A 24,813-nucleotide genomic window follows, 5' to 3' on the forward strand; every position below is an offset into this window, starting at 1 on the left:
GTAGCCTTGGGGCGCGCAGAAAGCCTCGAGGGACGCGTTGGGCACGCGCCGGAAGGCCGGGCAGTACTGGTTGTAGTAGGTGAAGAGGGACTCGAACATGGCCGCGGGCTCCCGCAGGATGGTGACGTAGACGGTGCCCGGCGGCATGAGGCCCTCGAGCTCCGCGCGGTCGAAGCGCAGGTGGCTGGCCAGCACGTGCGGCGGGCGCGTGGCCGGGTGCACGAAGTGCGCCGAGAAGTTGCGCGGGTAGCAGAACTGGTGCTCGCACCGCGGGTGCGGCAGGGCCACCGTCAGGTTGTGGCGCTCGGCGAAGCGGAACAGGATGTTCTGCACCGTGGTGCCCGCCGTCTTGTGCGTCTTCAGGAAGGCCACGGTCATGTGCTTGGGGCGCGGTGGGGAGTCCTGCAGAGGCGGGCAGCTCAGAGGGAACAGCCTGGGGTACCTGCAGGGTCCGGGGAGGGGTTCGGGGAGGAGGGTGTGAGAGGCTGTGAGCCCTGCCCCTGCCCGAGGATGGTTGGGGTGGGCTACAGAGCAGCCCGTTTTGGGCTTTACCCACAGAGCAGTAGAGGGGTATGGTAGGCGGCCTCTAAGATGACCCACGTGATCCCTGCTGGCCTCCTGGTATTCATGCTGTTGTGTATTTCCTTCCCCTTGAGTATGGGCGGGGCTTATTGATGTCTCTAAGGAATAGAATAGGGCAGAAATGATGGATGTCACTTGTGAGATTGCACTATAAAAAGACTGGCTTCTATCTTGGTGTCTTATCTAGGACAACTCCTGTAGGTGAGCAAGCTGCCATCCCATGAGCCACCCTATGGGGAGGCATCCCATGGCAACAGTTACTAAGGAACTGGGCCTTCACTCCATCACCCTGCTTGAGGAACTGAAGTCTGTCAACAACCACATGCGTGAGCTTGGAAGGGGAGCCCGTCCAATCAGACCTTCAGATGAGACTGCAGCCCCATGAGAGAGCTTGAGCTGAGGTACCCAGCTAAGCCCCACCTGGGTTCCTGACCCACAGAAGTGAGATAATAAATGTTTGATGTGCTCAGCTGCTAAGTTTTGAGGTAATTTGGTTACACAGAAATAGATAACTAATAGAGGGAGAATGGCCCTTGGAGATCCTTGAGGAATTCCACTCTAAAGGTGTAGAAACGGAGGTTTAGAAGAAAAAAGTCATTTACATAAGTCTGGCAACCCAGATAAAGTCGCCAAGTCCTCTTGCTCTCTCTTGTTTTTCACTTTTTCTTTTTCACTGGCTCCTCACCTTGTGGATGAGAGGCAAGGGCTTTGAGGCAAACCATTTGTCATGTGATTCTGTTAAGACCTCTGGAGCTTTATTCATTCATTCGGCCAATATTTTTTTTAGTCATCTCCTATGTGCCAGGCACTGTTCTAGGCTCAAGAAATATGATAGTATAGAGAGCAGATAACAATCCTAGCCTTCATGAAGCTTTCATTTGTTTCCCTGATCCTGAAAGGATGTTTGGGCTTACAGGTAAACTGGTGAGATCTTTTCAGACTTTGAGTCACTCCCCTGTTTCTTTTCTGCCACCCTAGTCATAATGGAATGAGGAAACGCTAAGCAGCTTGGAGAACACCATTGAGATTTCCTATCCGTGGCTGATTTGGGTTCAGGATAATGTCTACACAGACGCCCTTTTAAAGACCAGCAAATCACGGGGTTGGGCCCACTCACATCATTCTCCTGGGCAGACCATGCAGAAAATGGGGAAGTTGAGGCTCTGAGGGGTGCAGGTATTTGTTGGGTTCACACGTGAGCCAGGAGTAGGGCCAGAGCTCCTATTAGTCACATGGTATCCTGTGTCAGGGTGACTAGCTGGGTCACACATACCATCATTTCTATTTTACAGATGAGGGAACGGGCTCAGAGAAGTGAGAGGACTTGCCCAGCACAGCAGAAGTAGTGAAAAGTTGTTTGCAGTCCTTTCGGGAGGCACTGGATTTGGACTGGATTAGAGTCCCAGTTTAGTCACTGACTCACTCTGACTTTGAGCAAGTCACTCCCATTTCGATGAAGATCAATCCATGCCCTGGGAGGTTGTGTGGATCTAAAGAGATGTATGGTGCCCGGCCAGCGTGGCTCATTGAGCATCGACCTATGAACCAGGAGGTTATGGTTGGATTCCTGATCAGGGCACATGCCCAGGAGTGGGCTTGATCCCCAGTGTGTGGCATGTGGGAGGCAGCCGATCAATGATTCTCTCTCATCATTGATGTTTCTATATCTCTCTCCCTCTCCCTTCAGCTCTGAAATCAATATAAATATATATATTTTTAAAAATAAAGAGATGTGTGGAAAGCACTTCAGGATAGAGCAGTGATGGTGAACCTATGACACGTGTGTCAGAGGTGACATGCAAACTCATTTTTTTGGTTGATTTTTCTTTGTTAAATGGCATTTAAATATATAAAATAAATATCAAAAATATAAATCTTTGTTTTACTATGGTTGCAAATATCAAAAAATTTCTATATGTGACACGGCACCAGAGTTAAGTTAGGGTTTTTCAAAATGCTGACACGCCGAGCTCAAAAGGTTCGCCATCACTGGGATAGAGGGAAGGAACGAAGCCCAACAGAAGACAGACTTCTGGCAGGTGCAAGGAATGGGAAGAAGGTTCTGGTGTTAACCAGGCAGCTGGCCCCCTGAATACCCCAACTGCCCTGGGCCCCGCCCCTCACCGAGGCCCCTACCCCTTACCAGCTGAGTTGTGCACCCTGGTGGATGAGGAGGCTCAAGGTGCTGCACCCTAGCACCAGCAGCAGGATTTTCCTGCGGCTCATCATCTTGGTGGCCTGCTGCAGGCGTTGGAGGATGGGTGGCATGATGGCGTACCCACCCCTGGCCTAGCCAGGGTCTTGCTATCCAGGACACCCGCTGCTGGCACTCATGGGGGCTCCTGAGGCTCTGGTAGCAGGGCCAGTGTTCCGGAGAGGCCTGGCAGGGGAAGAAGGCAAACAGGTTTGCAGTGGGCAGAGGAGATGGGCTCTCAGCCCCAGCGGACTGCTGCAAAGGAGAGCTCCCAAGAGTGGGGTGAGCAGAGAGGCCAGGGAAGATCAGATTCCTGCCTCCCGTCACCAAGACCCTATCTCCACACGGCTCCAGATAACTTAGCCTTGGGTGGAATTACAGGCTCTGGGGTGTGGCCAGCCCTTCAGGCTATCGCCACTCCCTTAAGCCCTGTCTCTGCTTCTCTCTGTGCCCCCAATTCCTTTGTCTCGTGGCCATTTGTATCTGTCTCCCCAGTAGACTTGCCTTGGCACCGCGGCTTGGCTCAGGTCACAGAAGTCTCAACTCAAGGTTTCCCCTCCTTCCCTGATGGCTTCGGCCAAGGGTTGGTCTTGACCCCCAGAAACTGAGCTCCTCAGAAACACTGACCAAACCTTCACCTTCTCAAGTCTCTGACACAGGGACTTACTGTTTGTACTATGCTATTATATACTTAATCCTGTTTAATCACCTCAACCCTAACATATTATTCCCACTATACAGACAAGGAAACTGAGGCTCTAAAAATGAAGCCCCTTGTCTGGGCCACAGAGCTGGTATTAGCAGAATCTGGGATCAGACCTGCTCTTTCTGGCTTAGATAGGTGTGCTGCTTCCAAAAAGAACTGGTTTCCCCAGCCTGCCCTGAACTCTGGCACTTCTGCCCGCTTCTGAGCCCTGAGCCCTCCCACCTGGGCTCCTGCTCTGAGGGTTCAAGACCAATAAATCCATGAGGGACTTGAAATCCTGGAACCCTACCTGGATTCCATCCCCAGACACCTGAAACCCTGGCCACCCCATCAGCTTCCTCTACAGTGAGAGGCAGTGGATGGCAGCTTGGGCGTGGGGCAGGGTGTGGGGATGCAGAGGGGCTCCTGCTCATTGCCCTGCTGAGGATCTCCTGGAGGTGGGCCTGCATTCCAGGTGAGTGACAGGTGTGAGAGCCAGAAGAGCCTGGTTTCCGGCCAGTCACCCACACATGAATGCTTTGGCTCAAGGGCAGCACAGCCCTTGGCAACTCCAGTGGAAAGTCGGCTTCAGTAGCAATGCCTGTCAGGTAGGGTGGGGTCTCTGCCCCAGCGGCCTTGTCTCCAGGTTCTGGTTCAGCTTCAGCCTCATAAACCCTCCTCTCCAAAAGGGAGGGGGAGCCTGGAACCTTACGGGCATGTGCATGTGTGGAACTAGGACACCTGAGTCCCAGGAGGGGTGAGGTAATGTGAAAACTCTTTTGACCATCACCTTTCCTGGGGGCCCTGGGCTTGGCTTCCAGCCCCTCTTCTTCCCCCACACAATTAATCCTGGATTACACTGAAACCTGATGGGCTGGAAAGATGTCTGGTTATGCCTTTCCCTTCCTTCCGGGCCCCAGCACCTTGTCTCCTCCATCAGCTTGCAGACAGACTTAATCCACCTGGAGCCAAGGGCGGTGAAGGGTCCAGCCACAGAGGACAACCAAGGAGCAAGTCCACCCCCACCCCTGCTGGGGCAGAGGAGGGCTGGCTCTGTCTGGGTGGGCAACCTTCAGGAGGAAGTCAGAGCCAGTGGCCCTCGCAGGATGGAGGCCTTCCCTTTGTCATTTATCCTGCCTAGAGGACTTGGTGGCCAGGCAGGAGTTCCCCAAAGGGGCAAAGTGAGGGCCCCGCCTATTCCCATCTTTGCTAAACTCCTTGAAACCACCCTATTTTTCAGAGGACTCTGGGTCAGCCAAACATGTCAAGCCTGGAGGGAGCTATGGTGGAATTTCCTCTGGGAGATGCTTCAACCAGGTCACACAGAGAGGGCAATGGGCTGCTTGGTGGCTCCCTCCATGCCGTTCCCCTTAGCCCCAAGGAGCCAGCCAGCCAGACCCTATGTGAGGCTCACTTGGAACCAGCCATCATGAGCACAAGAATTCCCCAGGCACGAGTTTCTGCTTGGCCACCATCGATGATAGAATGCTCATCACCTTCAGATACAGCCTGGTCCATTTCTGAGCAGCGCTGGCTGTTCAGAAGTTCTCTCTGGGATAGCTAGCATCCTCACTTGTCCCCTTCCACCTTCCGCTCTGCATGTGGCCAGTGCTGCCCTCCTAGACCACACAGACCACTTTTCTCCATGACACCTGCAGGTGTTTGAAATCAGTACTCCTGTCTCCTTGGGGTGGGCACTCAGCCAGGATAAACATTCCAGGTCCCAAGAGAGTGCAGCCTCCCTTCCCGTGGCAAGTTCAATCCTTGGTGCCTCTGCTGGAGATGGAGTCAGCGTCCGGACACCCGGGAGGGGCTGTCCGCTTCTGTGGGCTCCAGGCTGGTGTGGGGAGGGTCTGCTGGGGCCAGGCCCCTCATAGGCTTCAAACTACTTCCCGGCTTCCCTTCTGTCTTCTTCATGGAGAGTTTCCCTCAGCCACCCCAGACAGGCCAGGGTGCCCGACCTCATCAGAATATCAGGGCTAATTTTAGTCAGCACAACCTACCTCAGGCTGCTGCAAATTGCTTTCCCTTCTCCAGGGAACCAAAGAAGAAATGGAATAGCTAGCCAGAGCTCTGCAAACTGGCCTGGGTGCCCACCCACTCCCAAGCGAGCCCTCCTCTCTCCTCCAAGCTCTAGGGCCAAGAGTGGTGCATTTAGAGGAGGAGGGCGCCCTGGCCTGGACCACCCAGACCTGAGGACCTGACCTTTGGCTGACCTGGAGACTCCATCCTCACTTGGGGATGGCACAGTCCAGTAAACAGTTTCTCCCTAGAGAGAAGGGCCAAAGGCTAAGGAGGCTGCAAATGAGTGTCCCAGGAGATCACGTATCTTTCCACCTCCCTCCTTTCCTTCCTTTTTCCTCCGCCTGCACCGGGTCCCTCCAGCCCCCTTTCCCTGTCCCCAACGTCATCCCTGTCTCCGAATTCCCCTCCCCTGCTCGCTCCATCACCATCTACCTCCCCCACCTCCATTCCCTCAGTTTCATCCCAGCCTCCCCCAGGGATCTGTCACCGGCATCTGCTCGTAGGGGACAGGCCAGATTCGCCCTCTCGCCCAGTCCTCTCCCGCTCCCCACACACGCGCCCCTCCTCATGCTCTCAGGGCTCTGCGCCCCTAGGACACGCTCCCGCCCATCCTGCGCCCCCCTTCCGGGACCGGTCCACCCCTCCTCCCCGCCCAGGTTGGCTACCGCAGTACTCACGCGCGGGCTCTGCCTCCGTCCCTGGTGGCGGGTGGTCGCCGCCTCCCAACCCTTTTCCTGAAATCCGCTGCGGGTCCGAGGGCGCCGGGGCCCTGCGCACCGAGCACCCGTCGCTCGCCTCTCCGCGCCTGGATGGGATCAGGTGGCGGCGTCCGCCGGGCTTCTCGGCTCACGGCTCTGCCCGCTGCCCGCCCCCCATCGCATACTGGAGGCGGGGCGGGGGCGGGGGCCCAGCGGCAGAGCTGGGGAGGAGGAGGGGAAGGGGAGTGAGAAGAGGAGGGGGCAGCCCTGACTCCGAGGCTGCCGATGAACATTTTCCAGGCGGCATCTTCTGATGCGGGCATCTTTCCCTGGCAACCTTGCTGAGTCCGGACACCAAGGTGGCCAGCTCCTTGCCTCACAGAAGGGGACATTTAGGTTCGGAAAGTATCTGGATACTGTGGCATTGCTGGACATTCCTGGGCCCCACTGGTCAACCTTGGGCTGGAGCATCCTGGGTGTGTGTGTGTGTGTGTGTGTGTCAGAGACACAGGTACATTTACAGGCACCCACATGCTCCCTCCCTCCTCTCCTTCTCCTCTTTCCACCTCCAGATAAGAAGCATAGTTGCATAGAAGCATAGTCTGGCCCCATCTGCCCTCATACCTCTGGGAACCCTTTTCCTCCAGCCCCGGAAGCAGCCCTTGCTGCTGACCCACTCCCACCCTCCACCAGGACCCAGACCCACTCACTCCTGACCAGAGCCTCAGTGGATGGGAGCTGTTCTGAGCCCGCAGAGGTGGTACGTGTGAAGATGATACTTGTGAGCTCCTGTGTGTGTGTGGGGAATAGTTTTGAATTTTCTACTGCCGTTCCAGGAGCTAGGCAGCAGCACCTCCCAAAGTCACCCCAGACACCAAGAGCCACACACGTAGTTCTCTGGCGCTCACAGAGTCCTGGAGCCCTGCTTTCTCCTGCCCCCTTGGCCTGGTATGGCAAGGGTCCCAGAGCTGAGGCAGCCACCCATAGCTGGGACTGGAAGGGACTAGATTCCATTCTATACCCACACAGGTAGGTGTTGTGTGAGGGTCCTTATTAAGGAGGAGGAGGGAATGGGGACACTCAGGATCAGGAGAACTGCTCGTCCCAGATTGGCTCCTCAGTCTTCCCCTCTGAACAATGGAGGACCTACCCTGCCTGGGTCCCAGGGCTGTTGGGATAAAATGGGGCCCCACTAGGGTTGTTGCTTTCTGGCCTAAGCAGCACCACCTCCTCACCCATCAGCCCTTAGTTTATCCTGCCTGAGACCGCCAACCTCTTCCCCAGCACATACACATGCTTTGGGGCCTCTAGCCTCAGATGACCTGCCATTGGCTCTCCAGTTACAGGGAGCAGAAAGGCACTTCCTTTGTGTCAGGAATGGTTCTGCTTGAGTGGGCTGACAAGCTGGAGGGGAGGGCGAACTGTTCTTTCTTCTGTCCTTTTTGGGTTTGGCTTCTCCTCTGGGAGTGTCAGGAGACTGGGATGGTGGTAGTGATAGAAGTGGGAAGGGTCAAGGTTTGGACAGGAGCAAAGAGAATTTCCTAGCCAGTCATTTTTCCTGGCCCAGTCCTCTTCTCTGTCTGTTATAAACCTCACACCTTCCCTGGACCTGACACCCTATTTTTTTTCACTGTTCCCAGCTATTTCTTTGTTGGAGGCAGCCAGTGAAATGGAGCATGCTAGAGATATGAAGGGTGTGGGTGTGTGGGGGAAATGAGACCATTTCACTTGAGTTTCCTGGCTCTACACACACACCCACACACACACGTTGAACTGACTGGTCAGGACAGGGAGAGGTGGAAGCTGGGCAGGTAAGGGGTACCTGCCCATTTCTCCCTCAGGCGTACAGGCCAGTGGTGGGGGTTGGGGGGTGCAGGAGGCAGGAGGCAGGGTCGGTCCTCCAGGAGGCTGGTGGGGATGAGGGAAGAAAAGATCCTGAGTTTATTTTGGAGACTAAAAAGACGAAAATAATGTCCCTGGAAAGACTGCTCCACTTGCCCTCCCTTCCCCAGTTATCATTTATCGAACGCCAGGCCCCTGCTCACGTTCTTGGGGATAGAGGTGGGTAGAAGGGGCAAGAAAGACTTCAAAACAAATGGTGGGAGGTTTGCATGTATTATGAGGGCTCCAAGGAAGCAACGGAAAACGGGAGAGGGCTTAGCGGAGACGACATTTGAGCCGGCCTGGAAGATGGAAAAAGGGACTTAAAGTGTGGCCCTTCCCCCGGGCCCGCAGCTGGAGCTCAGCCCGGGCGGGTCCGCTCCTCTCCCGGCTCCGATCCCCTTTCAGCGCATTCATTCCCACCTGGGCCGGGGTGGGCGGGCAGACAATCAGACGCGGTTTTATCGCAGGCATCGGCTGCAACCTTCTGCTTTTGGCGCCCGCAACGCGCGGCGGCTGGGGAATTAGTCTTTCGGAACTCCCGGGAACGGAAGCGTCCGGGCCTCTCACACTGGCTCCGGGAGTCGGAAGGCTACGGTCTGCGCTCGGGACTGCCAGGCGCTGAAAGCAAGCCCTCCGGGAGGGACCCGCTGTCCCCGCAGCCCCGCCCCTGCGCCCGTCCCCAGTGTTCCCGGTGCAGTGGCCGGGTACCGTACTACAACTCCCAGAAGGCCTCGCGACCATGGGAGAACGACAAGGGGTGGGCCTCTATCCGAGCAGCCTGCCAACCCGGGAGGGACGTGGCGTACCACGCTGCCGGAAGTTCCGGGAAGTGCTGCCGGAAGTTCCGGGAAGTGGGCCCCGAGTCTGGCGCGCCTTGCTGCTGCTAAGATGGCGGCCGAACATCCCGAGCCTCCCAAAGGAGAGTTGCAGCTGCCGCCGCCGCCACCTCCTGGTCACTATGGCGCCTGGGCTGTCCAGGAGCTTCAGGCCAAATTGGCCGAGATCGGCGCTCCGATCCAAGGTAAGGAGAACTGGAGATCAAGAGCCAGCCGCGTAGGCCTGCGGGGAAGCGGAGCCTGGTTACCCCGGAGATCGGGGGGCGGAGGCGGGCCGCTGGGGCCCGACTTGGGCGGACGGGCCTGACTCGGGCTCGGCGTGACTTACCGGATGATCCTCTTCTTTGCACAGCTGGGAGTCGCGAGGAGCTAGTGGAACGGCTGCAGAGCTACACCCGCCAGGTAAGTGTTGGCGGCGGGAGGAGGCCTATCATGACCTCCTAACTCGGTCTTGGTTCTTTGTGTGCCTTGGCACAGCTAGCGGGGCTTCCCTTTTTGTGTGTTGTTGTCTTTACCTGCTCTCGTGTAACCGTCTCTATACACCTACTGGTCTTCCCAGTGCCCAGCCGAGCTCCAGCAGACAGGCCTGGGTAAATGTTGCATGGATAGGAGTGAACATCCCTTAGTCACGCAGCGGTTCTCAACCTGTGGGTCGCGACCCCTTTGGCGGTTGAACGACCCTTTCACAGGGGTCGCCTAAGACCATCCTGCATATCAGATATTTACATTACGATTCATAACAGTAGCAACATTACAGTTCTGAAGTAGCAATGAAAATTTATGGTTGGGTCACAACATGAGGAACTGTAATTAAAGTGCCAGAAGGTTGAGAACCACTGCTAGTGGAACAGCTGCTCTTGGACTGACCTAGAGCCCGTTCTCTTTTGCAGACTGGTATTGTACTGAATCGGCCGGTTCTGAGAGGTGAAGATGGGGACAAAGCAGCTCCGCCTCCCATGTCAGCACAGGTAAGATGGTGGTTCCACTTTTTAAGGTCCCTTTTGCTTAGAAAGGTCCTTCTCACGTATAGGCGGGATGCAACTAGGAGACTGGGCAGGGAGGTGCTGCAGTGACAGGATTAGCTCTTCAGTTCGTCCTTGGTCCTGATCCTTGCATCCTTCCCCAGTGTCTGGTCCTCCAAATTCTACTTAAGATTTAGCGCAAATATTTGGAAGCCTGACTTGATTTACCCCCACCCCCTCCAAACCAGCTGGAAGTAATCGCTATCTTCTTTGTCCTCCTGGGCATAGTTCCTTTATTCATTGAGACATTAGGGGTCACTCCTTGATTTGATTTCATACCCTCTATGTTTACTGAGCAATTGGGAGATACTGGCTCCCGTTTATCTAAGTTCTCTCAACTTCCATGTTCTTTCTGATCCAGGATTTTACTTTTTCTCTAGAGCAGTGGCTCTGACCTGGGATCCATTGATTTCTGTGTGTGGGGTGAGGAGTCCTTAGAAGGCCTTTAGCGGTGTCCCTGAATCTCCTGAAATTGCATGCAAAATCTGTGTTCATGCTAGACTGGTGTGGCTCAGTGGTTGAGAGTCAACCTATAAACCAGGAGGTCAGGGTTCATTTCCAGGTCAGAGCACACGAGTGGCCTGATCCCCAGTAGGGAGAGCGCAGGAGGCAGTCAATCAATGATTCTCATCATTGATGTTTGTATCTCTCTCCCTCTCCCTTCCTTTCTGAAACCAATAAAAATCTATTTTTTAAAATGTGTGTTCATGATATTTTTCTGAGGAGAAAATCAATAGCTTTCATTGGTTGGTGTCCCAAAGTTAACATCTTTTCTTGGTATTGCTATAGAGCAGTGATGGTGAACCTATAACATCTTTTCTTGGTATTGCTATAGAGCAGAGGTGACACGCGAACTCATTTTTCTGGTTGATTTTTCTTTGTTAACTGGCATTTAAATATATAAAATAAATATCAAAAATATAAGTCTTTGTTTTACTATGGTCGCAAATATCAAAAAATTTCTATATGTGACACGGCACCAGAGTTAAGTTAGGGTTTTTCAAAATGCTGACACGCCGAGCTCAAAAGGTTCTCCATCACTGCTATAGAGTATTGTCTTGAATTTAAGAATTGTGTGTCATTTGACTTTGAATCCCAGCACTTGCCAGATAGTAGATCCCCAGCAAATGTCTGCAGTAGATAAATGCTTCCTAGATTATGATCATATATTTTTTCCACAGCTCACTGGGATTCCGATGCCACCGCCACCCATGGGCCTCCCGCCTCTGCAGCCTCCTCCACCACCTCCACCACCTCCACCAGGCCTTGGCCTTGGTTTTCCTATGGCAGTTGGACCCCGCCCACCAAACTTGGGGCCCCCACCTCCTCTCCGTGTGGGTGAGCCTGTGGCGTTGTCAGAGGAGGAGCGGCTGAAGCTGGCGCAGCAGCAGGCAGCGTTGTTGATGCAGCAAGAGGAGCGCGCCAAGCAGGTGAGGAGGGCATCTGGCAGACTGGGCCTGGGTCTTGAAGGGGGAGTGGAGCCTCAAAGAGAGATGGATTCTGGGGCCAAGCCTTCTGGGAAGGTCTGGACCAAAGACTGGCACTTAGGTTCTAGGCTGGAAGCGGGCCTCAGGAAGCAGAGTTGTGGCAGACTGGCCTGTGGGGTCTCGGTGCAGCATGAGCTTGTTTTCTTTTTTTAGCAGGGAGATCATTCACTGAAGGAACATGAGCTCTTGGAGCAACAGAAGCGGGTAATGCCCCTCATTTTAATTTTTGACCCCATGTTCCAACTCCTTGGCTATCACTTCTAGTGCTTTGTGTCCAAAACAAGATGCACCATTCAACATTACCTTACCCTCAACTAAATTTCAGTATTTCCCAAATAATTTCATCTTTCTTATACCTGAGGGGTTGCTAAACTGTGGACTGCAGTCTGTTTTTTGTATGGCCTGCAAGCTAAGAATTGTTTTTATATTTTTAGAGGATTGTTAAAAAATAAAAAAATAAAACCCAAGAGTAGACAAAGAAGTCCATACAGTATTTACTCTCAGGCCCATTACAGAAACATTCGCTGATCCCTTCTAGTCTTACATGATGTTGTTTTAGGTGCCATGGAGGGGACTCTGGGCTAATGTAGTCATTTGTATCAGACTGAATGCGGTGGATAGAAGTTAGGCAACGGCACAGAAGACATTCGCCCCACAGGTGCATTGTGTCAGTTACTAATGGCTTACTCGGAGAATTAGAAAATAGGCATTAACTGCACCAGGCGTGGACGTATTTATGAAGAACTCTCTTTGCCCAGATTGTGCTAGATCTTGAGGGGTAGATATAAGAAAAGAATTCACTGTTTCTTAGAGATAACTAATCTTTTGGGAAGAAAACTCTTGTTAAAAATAGAAGTCAGTGTTTAAGCTAAATAGTAAATTCTCTGCTAGGAATTTGGGCTTTTTCTCGGCATTATTTCCAGGGGTTTTGTTTTGTGGTGAGAGGGGCTCCTCCGTGTGGATCGGTATCCTGGAAGTTGAGGGGGGGCGGGGGATGTGGGGATGTCAGAACTCCAGTGGTACCTGTTTGTTCTCCTTGGTCCTGTTACCTGGCTGAAAGAATGCATTTGCCAGGAGCTGCCTGCCCAGTGGAATTCCAAGTTGTGTCTCCACTTCCACTTCCCTCTCATAGGCAGCTGTGTTACTGGAGCAAGAACGGGTGCAGGAGATTGCCAAGATGGGCAGCCCAGTCCCTCGGCCCCCACAAGACATGGGCCAAATTGGTGTTCGCACTCCTCTGGGTCCTCGAGGTAAGATCTCCGAAATGGAAGGAAAGGGAAAGGAAGGTGATGAAAATTTTATTTATTTAAGTATATATCACATTTAAAAACTATGTGTCAAAAGTGAATTTTCATAAACTGACACCCATACAACCAGCATCCCAAAAGCCCTCCTGGCTCTCTTCCAGCCACCCTCTCCCCCTAAGGGTAACCATCACTCTAACTTTTAGCACACAAGGCAGGTAGTTTTTAAAATGAGTGTTTCTCTCTTTTTTTGTTGTTGTTATCTCTTCTCACATTGGATTTTTGGATTTCTTTCTTAGTTGCTGCTCCAGTGGGCCCCACTCCTACTGTTTTGCCCATGGGGGCCCCGGTTCCCCGGCCTCGTGGTCCCCCACCACCCCCTGGAGATGAGAACAGAGAGGTGAGATTGCTGATTTCTTCCTAGATAGAGGAGAGTGTGGTTTAGAAGGGGACTATTTCTGGATTTTTAGAAAAGGATTCTGAGAGAAGATGGGAGGACTTCTGGGGGTGGGGGTGAGGGTGAGGGGCATAGGTAACTCAGACTTATTTAGGCAGGGCAGGAAGACATTTCTGGGGCAGGGTCTGTGCTTCACTCTGTGGGATGCTGAGGGATGGTTGAGTCCAGTTGGTGTTGTCCACTCCCTGCTGTTTATGTCCTGTGGCAGTAGCTTTTCTAGTAGGAGAGGTGGAAATCGTTGGGAAAGGGGCACTGAGATTACCTCCCTCTGCCTGGCTTGTCTCTGGCAGATGGACGACCCCTCTGTGGGCCCCAAGATCCCCCAGGCTTTGGAAAAGATCCTGCAGCTGAAAGAGAGCCGCCAGGAAGAGATGAACTCTCAGCAGGGTGAGTGCATCGGCGTCCTGAGGGCTGCAAGAACAGAACCTGCAGTGGCTGATGCCGAGGAGGGTTTGAGAGAGAAACTGGCTCTTGGTAAAGACGGGTTACAGTGAGCAAGTAGCAGGGCAGTGGCCCTGAGAGGACACTGATGGCCACCTTCCTCCCTTCCAGAGGAAGAGGAAATGGAAACAGACACACGCTCATCCCTGGGCCAGTCAGCGTCAGAGACTGAGGAGGACTCAGTGTCCGTATCCAAAAAAGAGGTACGGGATGGAGCTGGGTCTGGAGGGAATGGCAGGAGACGGGGTTTGGGCACTAAGGCAGCTCCCGTTCTAAGTGTTCAGAAAGCAGTGGCTGCTGCTGCAGTTTCTGTCCCTGCATGTAGGTAGTTTCTGTTTGATTGCCCTAAGTCCTTGAGTTCTGAGGACAGTGCATGCCTACATTTTAAAGATAAACTGAGTTTCTGAGAAGTACAGTAGTTCACCCAGAGGCACAAGGCTGGGGAGGGACAGAATTTTGGAGTCTGACTTCAAGGCCTTTGTTCTCAGCCTCTTGGGGAAATAAGGGGAGATTAGAGGTGGGGGCAGGCATGGTGTTGGATTCCCTGACCCATTGGTTTTACTTGTTTTGGCAGAAAAACCGGAAGCGTCGGAACCGAAAGAAGAAGAAAAAGCCCCAGCGGGTACGAGGGGTGTCATCTGAGAGTTCTGGGCACCGAGAGAAAGAGCCAGCCCGGTCCCGTGGCTCCGAGTCCTCAGCTGCTGATGTTGAAATTGAATATGTGACTGAAGAACCTGAAATTTATGAGCCCAACTTCATCTTCTTCAAGAGGATTTTTGAGGCTTTCAAGGTACAAGGAGCAGTCCTCTTAGGGGGCAGATTGAGCAGGGAAGGGGCACGGGGGGTGGGTGGGGGGAAAGGTGGGATAAGGAGGACGTCTTCAGGGCCGGGTTCAGAAACTAGGGAGGGGCCCAGGGCTGGGGTTTCTACATTGCCTGCCTCCTCAGCTCACCGATGATGTGAAGAAGGAGAAAGAGAAGGAGCCAGAGAAACTCGACAAACTGGAGAACTCTGCAGCCCCCAAGAAGAAGGGCTTTGAGGAGGAGCACAAGGACAGCGATGACGATAGCAGCGATGATGAACTGGTGAGGCCCACACCCTCCTGTCAGGACACAAGGACTCCAGGGAGGGACCATGGTGAACCCTGGCAGAGGAGAATCCCTTTGGCGGCTGAAGGTTTGGGGTAGGCTGGGCAGTCTGATTGACATCGAAGAGTCCTGCTCAAAAGAGAGAATTGTTCTGTTCTAGGAAAAGAAGCCAGAAGCCCCTAAGCTGTCCAAGAAGAAGTTGCGCCGAATGAATCGCTTCACTGTGGCTGAACTCAAGCAGGTGAGACCGAGCTGATGGAGTTTTGCTTGGGGAAGGAGCTTTGAAGGAGGCCTGGATGGGACTTTGGAGAAAGAGAAGTAAAAAGCTGCAGACCGAAGAGGCTGGGGCTTTCTTGAGGTGTGCTGTTGTTTTTCAGCTCGTGGCTCGGCCCGATGTTGTGGAGATGCATGATGTGACAGCACAGGACCCTAAGCTCTTGGTCCACCTCAAGGCCACTCGGAATTCCGTGCCTGTGCCACGCCACTGGTGTTTTAAGCGCAAGTACCTGCAGGGCAAACGAGGCATTGAGAAACCCCCCTTTGAGCTGCCGGACTTCATTAAACGCACAGGCATCCAGGAGATGCGGGAGGCCCTGCAGGAGAAGGTGAGGGTCTGGCTGGGGCTCAGGTCTGCCCTCGGGGAGCCACGTCCTTAATAGCAGCCGGCTTCAAACCTGGGATCTGGTTCCCAAAACCCACCTTCTTGTTAATTGTCTAATTATTCGCTCTCCACTTCCAGAAGTCAGCACTGTATGTGATGCAGAGCACTGTGGTCAGAACTAGCTCTCCTGCCCCACCCAGAGACTTCGGGTTCTGAGTGGCTCCGTTTTCTTCCTTGTCCCCTCGTCCCCTCTGCCTGCACTTGGCCAGCTAGCTTTGTTCTGCACATGGTGCCTCCTTTCTCCACAGGTTGCTCTGACTTTGTAGTTCTCTGCCTCCAGCGTGAGCCTGATACATTCTGTGGCTAGAGATTCATGGTAGTTGTGTGACTTCTTAAATTTGAAATTTTCAAATACTTTGAGTAGGCAGCAGTTGCATGTCCTACAAAAATTCGGAAGGTATAAAAGTACCAGGTGAAAACTCTGCCTTCCAGTTAGACTCTAGTCTGCCAGTTTTTTCCAGAGGCAACTCATGAAATCAGTCTCTGGATGAAATAGCTTTAAAAAGTATTTATTGATATGAGCATAACTTCATATACAGTGAGGCCTTGACTTACGAGTGTCCCAACTAACGAGTTTTTCGAGATACCAGCTATCTCTCAGCCGATTTTTTGCTTTGAGTTGCAAGCTAAAATTCGGGTTACGAGCCAGCTTCAGATACCCCACCGCTAGTTGGCACAGCGAACGTCACAGTGAACGCCACAACATCAGCCCAGCATCACGTGTCATTGTAATGGTGAAAATTGATTTGACATACGAGTAATTTGAGTTACGAGCTCCGTCACGGAACGAATTAAACTCGTAAGTCAAGGCCCCACTGTAATAAGTATATTTTGTTTAATGAATCTTGTAATTTTAAGGGTTTGAGCAGGAAGGATTTTGGTGACTTTTTGAATGAGATAGATGAGGTTTCACTTTGGCTCTTTTGGGAGTGGGGAGCCAGATCTGTTGAGTTGGACTTGCTAAATCCCTTTTAAGGTGTGTCTTGCCATTCTCCACAGGAAGAACAGAAGACTATGAAGTCAAAAATGCGAGAGAAGGTTCGGCCTAAGATGGGGAAGATCGACATTGACTACCAGAAACTGCATGATGCCTTCTTCAAGTGGCAGACCAAGCCGAAGCTGACCATCCATGGGGACCTGTACTATGAGGTTTGGGAGTGGGGACCAGGGAGGCAAGGCTGGGCCTTAGGTCACAGCTCTGTAACTCTTGGTTGGAAGGGCTTTTTAAAAAATATATCCTTTTACTGATTTTAGAGAGAGAGGAAGAGAGAGGGAGAGTTGGAAACATCGCTGAGAGAGAAACATCAACATTGATTGTCTGCCTCCTGCACGCCCCATGCTGGGGATCGAGCCTGAAACCCAGGCACGTGCCCTGACTGGGAATCAAACCAGTGACCTTTGGTATATTGGTCTATGCTCAACCACTGAGCCACATCAGCTGGGCTGTAAGGACTTCTGAAGCCGGTACAGTGGCCTCTCCCCTCAGCCTCGGAGTTGTTCATTGTTCATTAACTCTCCTTGAATGAGATGGAATTTGAAATCTTCAAATGGGGCGTTTTTTTGGAGAGGCGCAGACCATATCTTTGAAATGATATTTACGTTGGGTGGTTTAGGGACAGGGGCAGATGCTTATAGGAAACATTTAATACTGGGGGTTGGAGAAAACTTTGTTTCTGATCCTTAAAATATTAATGACTATGATATCCTGGAATTTTTGAGGTGGAAGGATCTTGGCAATCATCCGGTCAAATGCCTTCATTTTATAGGTGAGAAAGCAGGTCCGGAATTTGCCCATGATTTCATCGTGGGTTGATAATAGGACTGGGCATCTTGCTTTTCCTCCTCCTTCCTGGCCTTTATTCCTGAACCTACTCTAGCTGGGAAAGAAGCAGTGAGAATCAGTGGGAATGAGGCAGCCCTTAGTTGTGTATCTGATGTGAATTGAAACTTCTCATCTTTGTTCTCATGTCCTCTTGCCATTGAGCTCCCGGTGTGTGTCTGGTGTTCACAATACAGCATGCTCTGCTTTTTCCTCAGGGGAAGGAGTTTGAGACACGACTGAAGGAGAAGAAGCCAGGAGATCTGTCTGATGAGCTAAGGATTTCCTTGGGGATGCCAGTAGGACCAGTGAGTGACGGGCAGCAGAGAAGAGGGTGGGAATTGGAGCGGAAGAGATAGGGCTGGGTAGATGGTATTTTGTTCTCTTTTTCTTGCAGAATGCTCACAAAGTTCCTCCCCCGTGGCTGATTGCCATGCAGCGATATGGACCACCCCCGTCGTACCCAAACTTGAAGATCCCTGGGCTGAACTCACCCATCCCTGAGGTGAGCACTGTCCTTTCTTTCCTTCTTAGCTGCCTCTGCTGTTAACTAGAGGATGTATTTTCCTCTCTCATTCCACCATTTGTATTTTTTGTTTAAAGAAAAAAATGTTTCAAGAAAAAAAGTAATGGGTTTTGTATTTTTAAAAACCTGACATCACCCTAACTTGTTTGGCTCAGTGGATAGAGCATTGGCCCGTGAACTGAAGGGTTCTAGTTCGATTCCATCAAGGGCACGTACCTAAGTTATAGGCTCGGCCCAGCCCTGGTCGGGGCACATGCAGGAGGCAACCAATGGATGTGTCCCTCTCAGATAGATGTTTCTCTCTCTCTCTGTTTCTCCCCCTCCATTCCACTCTCTCTCTCAAAAAAAAAAAAAAAAAAAGGAAAAATATCCTTAGGTGAGGATTAACAAAAATAACAACAAAAAAACTCCCAAACAAACCAAACAATCTGATATGCTCATCTAAAATCATCAGAATTAAGAGTACAAAGATGAAAACAAATCACCCACAATTCCACCACTCAGAAGTACGTGGATTAACACTCGGTGAATGTGTTTCCAGGTGTCTCTCTGTTTTATATGTGGATGGAGACATACAAATAATTTTATGTCAGGAATGGCATTAAATTCATTCTTATTTTTAAATAAAAAGCATTAAATTAAAAAATTAACAGACAACAAAGTAATTGAAGTAAAAAAGAAGTAATTGTTAAGCTTCAGAAATTCTTAAGAGAAATATATTCTAAAAGCTTTCCAAAAGTTAGGAAAATCACTAAGAAGCGGGAGTCATGTGTTTTAAAGAACACGTTTCAGTTTCAGACAATATGGATTCTACCACAAATGCTGAGGTTATTCCCATATTTTCTGACTCCCATCTCCCCATTCTATTGCTTCTACTGGTATATAATGCTTTGATAACAGTAATTCTTCTCTGAAATCATAATTTCCAGAGTTCCCAAAGTGTAGACTTTTTTCTAGGGCTTGTGTTTCTTTAGGAGCTGAGGAGTAGAATTGACTTGCACTTACTCTCTTGCAGAGCTGTTCCTTTGGGTACCATGCTGGTGGCTGGGGCAAACCCCCAGTAGATGAAACCGGGAAACCACTCTATGGGGATGTATTTGGAACCAATGCCGCTGAATTTCAGGTACGGGCCATGGCTGGCAAGCTTGGTCTTAAGGTCATGAAGTTTAGAGATAGTTTATAGTTTCATTATCATTGAGCTAGGTGTTGTGAATTTTCAAAATCTGAAGAATGGCATGCATTTTTCTCAGCTGTGAGGCAAATACAAGCCCCAGAATATGAGCTCTCTGGGCAGAGATTATCTGTTTATTCTTCTATCAGTATTAGTTTCCTTTTACAACAGCTGTAAAGATAATAGGTAGTAAACATCTGTTGAGTGATTAGTGATCTCTTTCAGACCAAGACTGAGGAAGAAGAGATTGATCGGACTCCTTGGGGGGAGCTGGAGCCATCTGATGAAGAGTCTTCAGAAGAAGAGGAAGAGGAGGAAAGTGATGAAGACAAGCCAGATGAAACAGGCTTTATTACCCCTGCAGACAGGTGGGGACGCAGAGTCTGCCTCTCTGAACTAGTCTGTCTATCTTTGGGGACCTGCTCTTTACTCCAAGCCTTGTTCCTCTCTTTACAGTGGCCTCATCACTCCTGGAGGATTCTCGTCAGTGCCAGCTGGAATGGAGACTCCTGAACTCATTGAGCTGAGGAAGAAGAAGATTGAGGAAGCGATGGATGGGTAAGGGAATCAGGCAGGACCGAGAAGGGAGGACTTTCTCTTTCCTTCAGTTTCTAGGCTGACTGGTTGACATTTGTCATCACCGCTCCCGCCCCACATACACACTCACATACAAAATTATTGAATACCAATTCTGTGCCAGGCACCGCTCTAGATGTGGGGACCGAGCAGTGAAAAAGACAGGCAAGATAGACTCATCAGAGAACAAGATAATTTCCGATGTGGAGAGGGCAGTGAAGAAGAGGAAACTGGGTAATGGGATAGAGAAGGATTGGGTGGTGGGAGGCCTTTGGGAAGGCCTCACTGAGGAGGAGGAGGAGGAGGTATTTGAGCTGAGAGTTGAATGTTAGGAAACAGCCAGTCACAGGATGACGGGGGGCAGAAGGAACTATAAGTACAAACTGAAGGCCCTAAGCCAGGCGCAGGTTTTGCATGGTCATGCATTTTGAAGCTTTGTTATTAGGTACACAGTAAACGTGTAGGAGTAAGTCTTCTTGATGAATTGACCCCTTTTTTCATGAAATGATCTCTTGGCTCTGTTGTTTCCTTTTTCCCACTTTTTGGATTAAGTGAACATTTTTTATGATTCCATTTATCTCCTTTTTTGACTTAGCAACTGTAAGTGTTTTATTATTTTAGTGGTTGCTTTAGGGTTTAGGATATCTGTCTTTATCACAATCTATCTTCAAGTGATATTATACCACTTCAGATAATATTAAGAACCTGACAAAAGTGTACTTGCATTTTTCCCTCCTAACTTTTGCACTCTTGTCATACATTTTACTTTTACATAAGTTATGAATCCTACACTACATAGTTATTAGTTAAATTTATTTTAATGGTTAATTATCTTTTAGAGAGATTTAAATAACAAGAATCATATATTACTAACCTACGTAATTACCATTTCCAGTGTTCTTTCTTTTCTTTGTATATATCTAGGTTGATGTCTGGTATCATTTTCCTTCTGCTTGAAAATCTTCCTTCAGCATTTCTTGTTGTGAGTCTGCTGGTCATGAATTGTTTTTGCTCTCGCGGTCTAAAAATGTCTTCATTTGGGCTTCCTTTTTGAAAGATTTTTGCCAGGTATAGGATTCTAGATTGACAGTGTCTTTTTCTTTCAAGTACTTTAAAGATGTTGCTCTAGTGTCTTCTTTTATTGTTTCTGTTGTGAAATCTATCTTCATCCTATTCTTCCTCTGTCCATGTTACTTTTCTCTGGCTGCTTTTAATATTTTCTCGCTGTTTTGAACAATTCGATTATACTGTGCAGTGTAGGACAGAATATTATGTGGTTTTCTTCATGTTTTTTTTTTCTTGGAGTTTTGTTAAGCATCTTGGATATGGATTTATAGTTTTTATTAATTTTGGGAAAATTGTGGCCATTATTTTTCCAAATATTTTTGTCTTTTCTCTCCTTTGGGAACTCCAATTATACATCTCTTTTAGATCTCTTAAAGTTGTCCCACTGCTTACTAATATTTTAACAAATATCTCTTTTCTCTTTGTATTTCCTTTTAGAAAATTTCTGTTCATATGTTTTTTAATATTTTTTTCTGCAGTTTCTAACCTGACTTGAATCACATCCAATGTAGTCTTTATCTGTAGCCATAGGATTTGGGTCTTTTTATATCTTCCGTACCTCTTATTTAACATTTGAACATATGGAATGCAGTAATAATAACACTTTAATGTACTTACCTGCTAATGCCAAATGTGCCTGCTGTGCCAGTTCTGGGTTGATGTAAATTGATTATTTTTCTCATTAAGGATTCTATTTTTCTGCTTCTTTGCATGCCTGTTAGGTTTTGATTGGATGCTAGAATCTGTGAAATGTACCTTGTTAGGTACAGGATACTTTTGTATTCCTGTAAATCTTTAGCTTTGTTCAGGGATATAGTTAAAGTACTTGGAAACAGTCTGATTCTTTCAGGTTTTGCTTGTCAGGTTCCTTAGGCTAGATGGAAGCATTGTTCAGTCCTCTGCACTACTGAGCACAAGACACTGCATGCTTTGCTCAGTGCCCTGTTAATCAGGTTTAGTCTGCCTAGTGGGACGAGGCACTATTTCCAGTCCTGAGTACATGGCAGGTATTGTTACCACTAATCCTTCCAGGTGGTTCTCTCCCTGGCCTGGGTAGTTTCCTCACATGCAGTACTCACCTGAGTACTTGAGGGGGGACCCTCTGTAGGTCTATTGAGTTCTCCAGGCTCTGGGCTGTTTTCTCTTCTCCAGTACACTGACCTATGATCTCTAGCTGCCGCGGTCTCCCTGCATTTTCAGCTTCATCCCTTCAGCTCATGGAGACCTATGGTTTCTACATGGGTTACGCCTTCTTGTTTTGTGCTCTGCAGACTCTCCATGTAGTAGGCTGGGCAATTGAAGGATTCACCTAATTTGTTACTTGTCTCTCAGGAATCCCTGTCCCTCATTGTCCCATGTCCACTATTGTACCGCTTCCAGATAGTATTAAGAACCTTACATCTATTTTCCCCATTTTTGGGGGTTGTTTCAGGGGGGTGGATACATCTAGTCCTTATTGCTCCTTGTCAGAAAGCAGAAGTCTCAAGTTTTGCATATTTAAGAAAGAAAAAGAAAGAAGTGTACTGTGGTTGAGTATAGTGAGCAGGACTTAGTTAAGGGGCTGGATTATGAACTGTTTAGGCCAATGGTCGGCAAACTCATTAGTCAACAGAGCCAAATATCAACAGTACAATGATTGAAATTTCTTTTGAGAGCCACATTTTTTAAACTTAAACTATATAGGTAGGTACATTGTTATTAACTTAATTAGGGTACTCCTGAGGCTTAGGAAGAGCCACACTCAAGGGGCCAAAGAGCCGCATGTGGCTCGTGAGCCACAGTTTGCCAACCACGGGTTTAGGCCATGGTAAAGAGTTTGGACTTTATTCAAATCACAATCAAAAGCCTCAGTGGGTTTTGATCAAAGGAAAGGACAGCATCTGAATTCCATTTTAAGGCATTAGCTCTGGCTGCTGTGTGAGAATAGATTGTCACCTCTTCCGGGGGAGAAGTAGGGATGAAGCCAGGTCTGGGTTGATATTTGTAGATTTGCTCTTGTGTTTCAAATGTAATCCTTTAAATAGGTGGTGAGACTGGCTATAGATCATTTTTGCACCAGTGGAAGGGCTGGGAGTTTGAGTTCTGTATGTAAAAGCTCCAGGCACAACGTTGGGCAGGAGCTGCTGTAACCTCTTTCCTCCTGCTAGCTTCTCTATACCAGCGATCTTTTGGAAAGTTTCAGCCTCTGACCCTTAGCCCTTCGCATGTGGGAGTCTTGGTCTCTGATACCCTAAACTTGGGGGTCCCTTAACTCAGTCACTGTATTCCTTCCAGGCTGTATTCCCCGGAATTGGCACCAACCCAGTTCTATCCTCTCATGGGCAGCTTGTGCATAATTTTCTCCCCTGGGTGTCTCGGAGTATCTCCAGGGTGCCGGGTGGAGGTGCTGTCGGTGTTCCTTTTGCTTCCGCTTCAGGAGGCCCTTTCATCCCTTCCATTTTGGGCTTGACCCCTTTGTACTTTGCAGAAGCGAGACACCTCAGCTGTTCACTGTGTTACCGGAGAAGAGAACGGCCACCGTTGGGGGAGCCATAATGGGATCGACCCACATCTATGACATGTCCACGGTGAGTACTTGGAGGACACTGTTTTTGGGGACTGGACAGGGGGCAGAAGGGAGGGCTTCTGAGCCTCTCTTTGGAGATGACAAAGCTCTGATCCCTTTTTTTTCCTGATACCTTTTCTAGGTTATGAGCCGTAAGGGCCCGGCCCCTGAGCTACAAGGTGTGGAAGTGGCCCTGGCACCTGAAGAGTTAGAGCTGGACCCCATGGCCATGACCCAGAAGTATGAGGAGCATGTAAGGGAGCAGCAGGCACAAGTGGAGAAGGAAGACTTCAGTGACATGGTGGCTGAGCATGCTGCCAAACAGAAGGTAGGAGCTCACACCAGAAGCCTGGGCTGGAGACTGGGACTCCTTTTTCAGTGGAGTGGTGTCCTCTAGTGGTGAGAGTGAGGGAGGACTCAGTGCCTGCTGCCCTAAGCTTCCTTGGTGCTGGAAACCTTGGAAATGCTCCGGTGGGCTGTCCTCCTTGAGGATGATGAAACAGGCACAGGGAGGGGAAGGAACTTACACAAGTCTGAGAATCCCGTTTCAGCACTTTTTCCACAGACGTATGTGGCTGTGTCAGGCTGTCCACCCTTGTTTTGGGGATCAGTGGGTGGTTGAACCTGTTGTAACCTGTTTCTCTTTCTCTCTAGCAAAAGAAACGGAAAGCTCAGCCTCAGGACAGCCGTGGGGGCAGCAAGAAATACAAGGAGTTCAAATTTTAGGCCCCCCTCACACATCCACCCTCCTTTAGGCCCTCTGCTTGGTTGCCTGGGCTTCACACATGGGTCCCCAAGAGCCAGCGCTCCCACATTCCCAAGGGCTTGTCATTCATGTTCTTATTTTAGACCTGTTTTGTAAATAAAGCTGTTTCCCAAGGAAAGAGATGAATATGTAACACTCCTGATCTTCCTTCATCTTTTAGTCCCCCGGCAAGTGGACTAAAACAGCGCTTTCTACACCCTCAGGGCGGGCGGTCCCAGTGACCAGGGGGGACCGGGGTCCTGTGTTGCAGCTGAGATGGTGATGCAGCCAGTGCGGGCAGAAATGGTTTTCCCAGGGCTGCCTTTGTAGGAGGCCCGGTTTGACCTTACTGCTCTGTCCTTGGCTAAAATAGCCAGCTTAGCCCTGGCCGGGCTGAGGAGGTTCAGTGGGCTGGGGAAGTGGCCAGGTCAGGCTTCCTAACAGGCCTGTGGTCAGAGGAGGCCACGTCCTTACCCGACAGAACACAGCTCTCCACCCAGATGGTCCCCGAGTCTGTATGGTCCCCGGGTGGTGGCGGTCCGCCCGCCTCCAGGTGTTGGTGTGTCTGCGGGGGGTGGGGGGGGGGGCTTGCTTTCTCGGGTTAAGGCATTTGCCGAGCGCCCCGGGGAGGTGTCTGCTGCGGCTGTGCCCCTGGCGTTGGTGTAAGTGCACCCACAGGTGCGGGCGCTTCAAGATGGTTCCGGGGCGGGAAGTGTGGGAGACCCCTCGGAGGACGTGCCAGCTGAGCCTGGCTTTGGGAGGAACAGAAGTTTAGATGTTTCCTAAGTGGCGACGCAGAAAAAGCATTCCAAGAGGGAAATGGAGCCCTGACTGGTTTGGCTCAGTGGATAGAGCGTCAGCCTGCGGACTGAAAGGTCCCAGGTTCCATTCCAGTCAAGGGCATGTACCTTGGTTGCAGGCACATCCCCAGTGTGGGGTGTGCAAGAGGCAGCTGATCGATGTTTCTCTCTCATCTCATCGATGTTTCTAACTCTCTATCCCCTCTCCCTTCCTCTCTGTAAAAGATCAATAGAATTATATTTAAATAAAAAAAAAAAGAGG

At 50.2% G+C, this 24,813-nt stretch overlaps 2 protein-coding genes across 4 annotated transcripts in view; one reads left to right on the top strand and one right to left on the bottom strand.

Annotated features, from left to right (window-relative positions):
- Nucleotides 1-6,250, bottom strand: part of GAL3ST3 (galactose-3-O-sulfotransferase 3) — a 14,989-nt gene extending 8,739 nt beyond the window's left edge. The window contains exons 1-3 of the mRNA XM_006101646.3: nt 6,164-6,250; nt 2,726-2,962; nt 6-442 (exon numbers count right to left, since the gene is read on the bottom strand). Coding sequence (XP_006101708.1) covers nt 6-442; nt 2,726-2,850 — 562 coding nt within the window. The 5' untranslated portion in view covers nt 2,851-2,962; nt 6,164-6,250. The remainder of the gene's footprint in view (nt 1-5; nt 443-2,725; nt 2,963-6,163) is intronic.
- A 2,683-nt stretch (nt 6,251-8,933) lies between these two features.
- Nucleotides 8,934-23,898, top strand: SF3B2 (splicing factor 3b subunit 2). Of its 3 annotated transcripts, none has more exons than XM_006101587.3 (22): nt 8,934-9,089; nt 9,257-9,306; nt 9,795-9,872; nt 11,108-11,356; nt 11,567-11,617; nt 12,546-12,663; nt 12,957-13,057; nt 13,405-13,501; nt 13,667-13,758; nt 14,130-14,345; nt 14,503-14,640; nt 14,804-14,884; nt 15,021-15,248; nt 16,304-16,453; nt 17,342-17,431; nt 17,521-17,628; nt 18,665-18,772; nt 19,046-19,188; nt 19,277-19,378; nt 22,929-23,028; nt 23,149-23,334; nt 23,661-23,898. In XM_006101587.3, exons 1-22 carry the CDS (start codon nt 8,957-8,959, stop codon nt 23,730-23,732), a joined length of 2,691 nt encoding a protein of 896 aa, XP_006101649.1. In that variant the 5' UTR covers nt 8,934-8,956; the 3' UTR covers nt 23,733-23,898. The 3 variants fall into 3 exon arrangements, with proteins under 3 accessions (XP_006101649.1, XP_014322505.1, XP_006101650.1); XM_014467019.2 differs by having other exon boundaries at nt 11,570-11,617; XM_006101588.3 differs by lacking the exon at nt 11,567-11,617.
- The last annotated feature ends 915 nt before the right edge of the window (nt 23,899-24,813 follow it).

This window comes from Myotis lucifugus, unplaced genomic scaffold (assembly GCF_000147115.1).
Source record: "Myotis lucifugus unplaced genomic scaffold, Myoluc2.0 scaffold_373, whole genome shotgun sequence".
Classification (NCBI taxonomy): Eukaryota; Metazoa; Chordata; class Mammalia; order Chiroptera; family Vespertilionidae; genus Myotis; species Myotis lucifugus.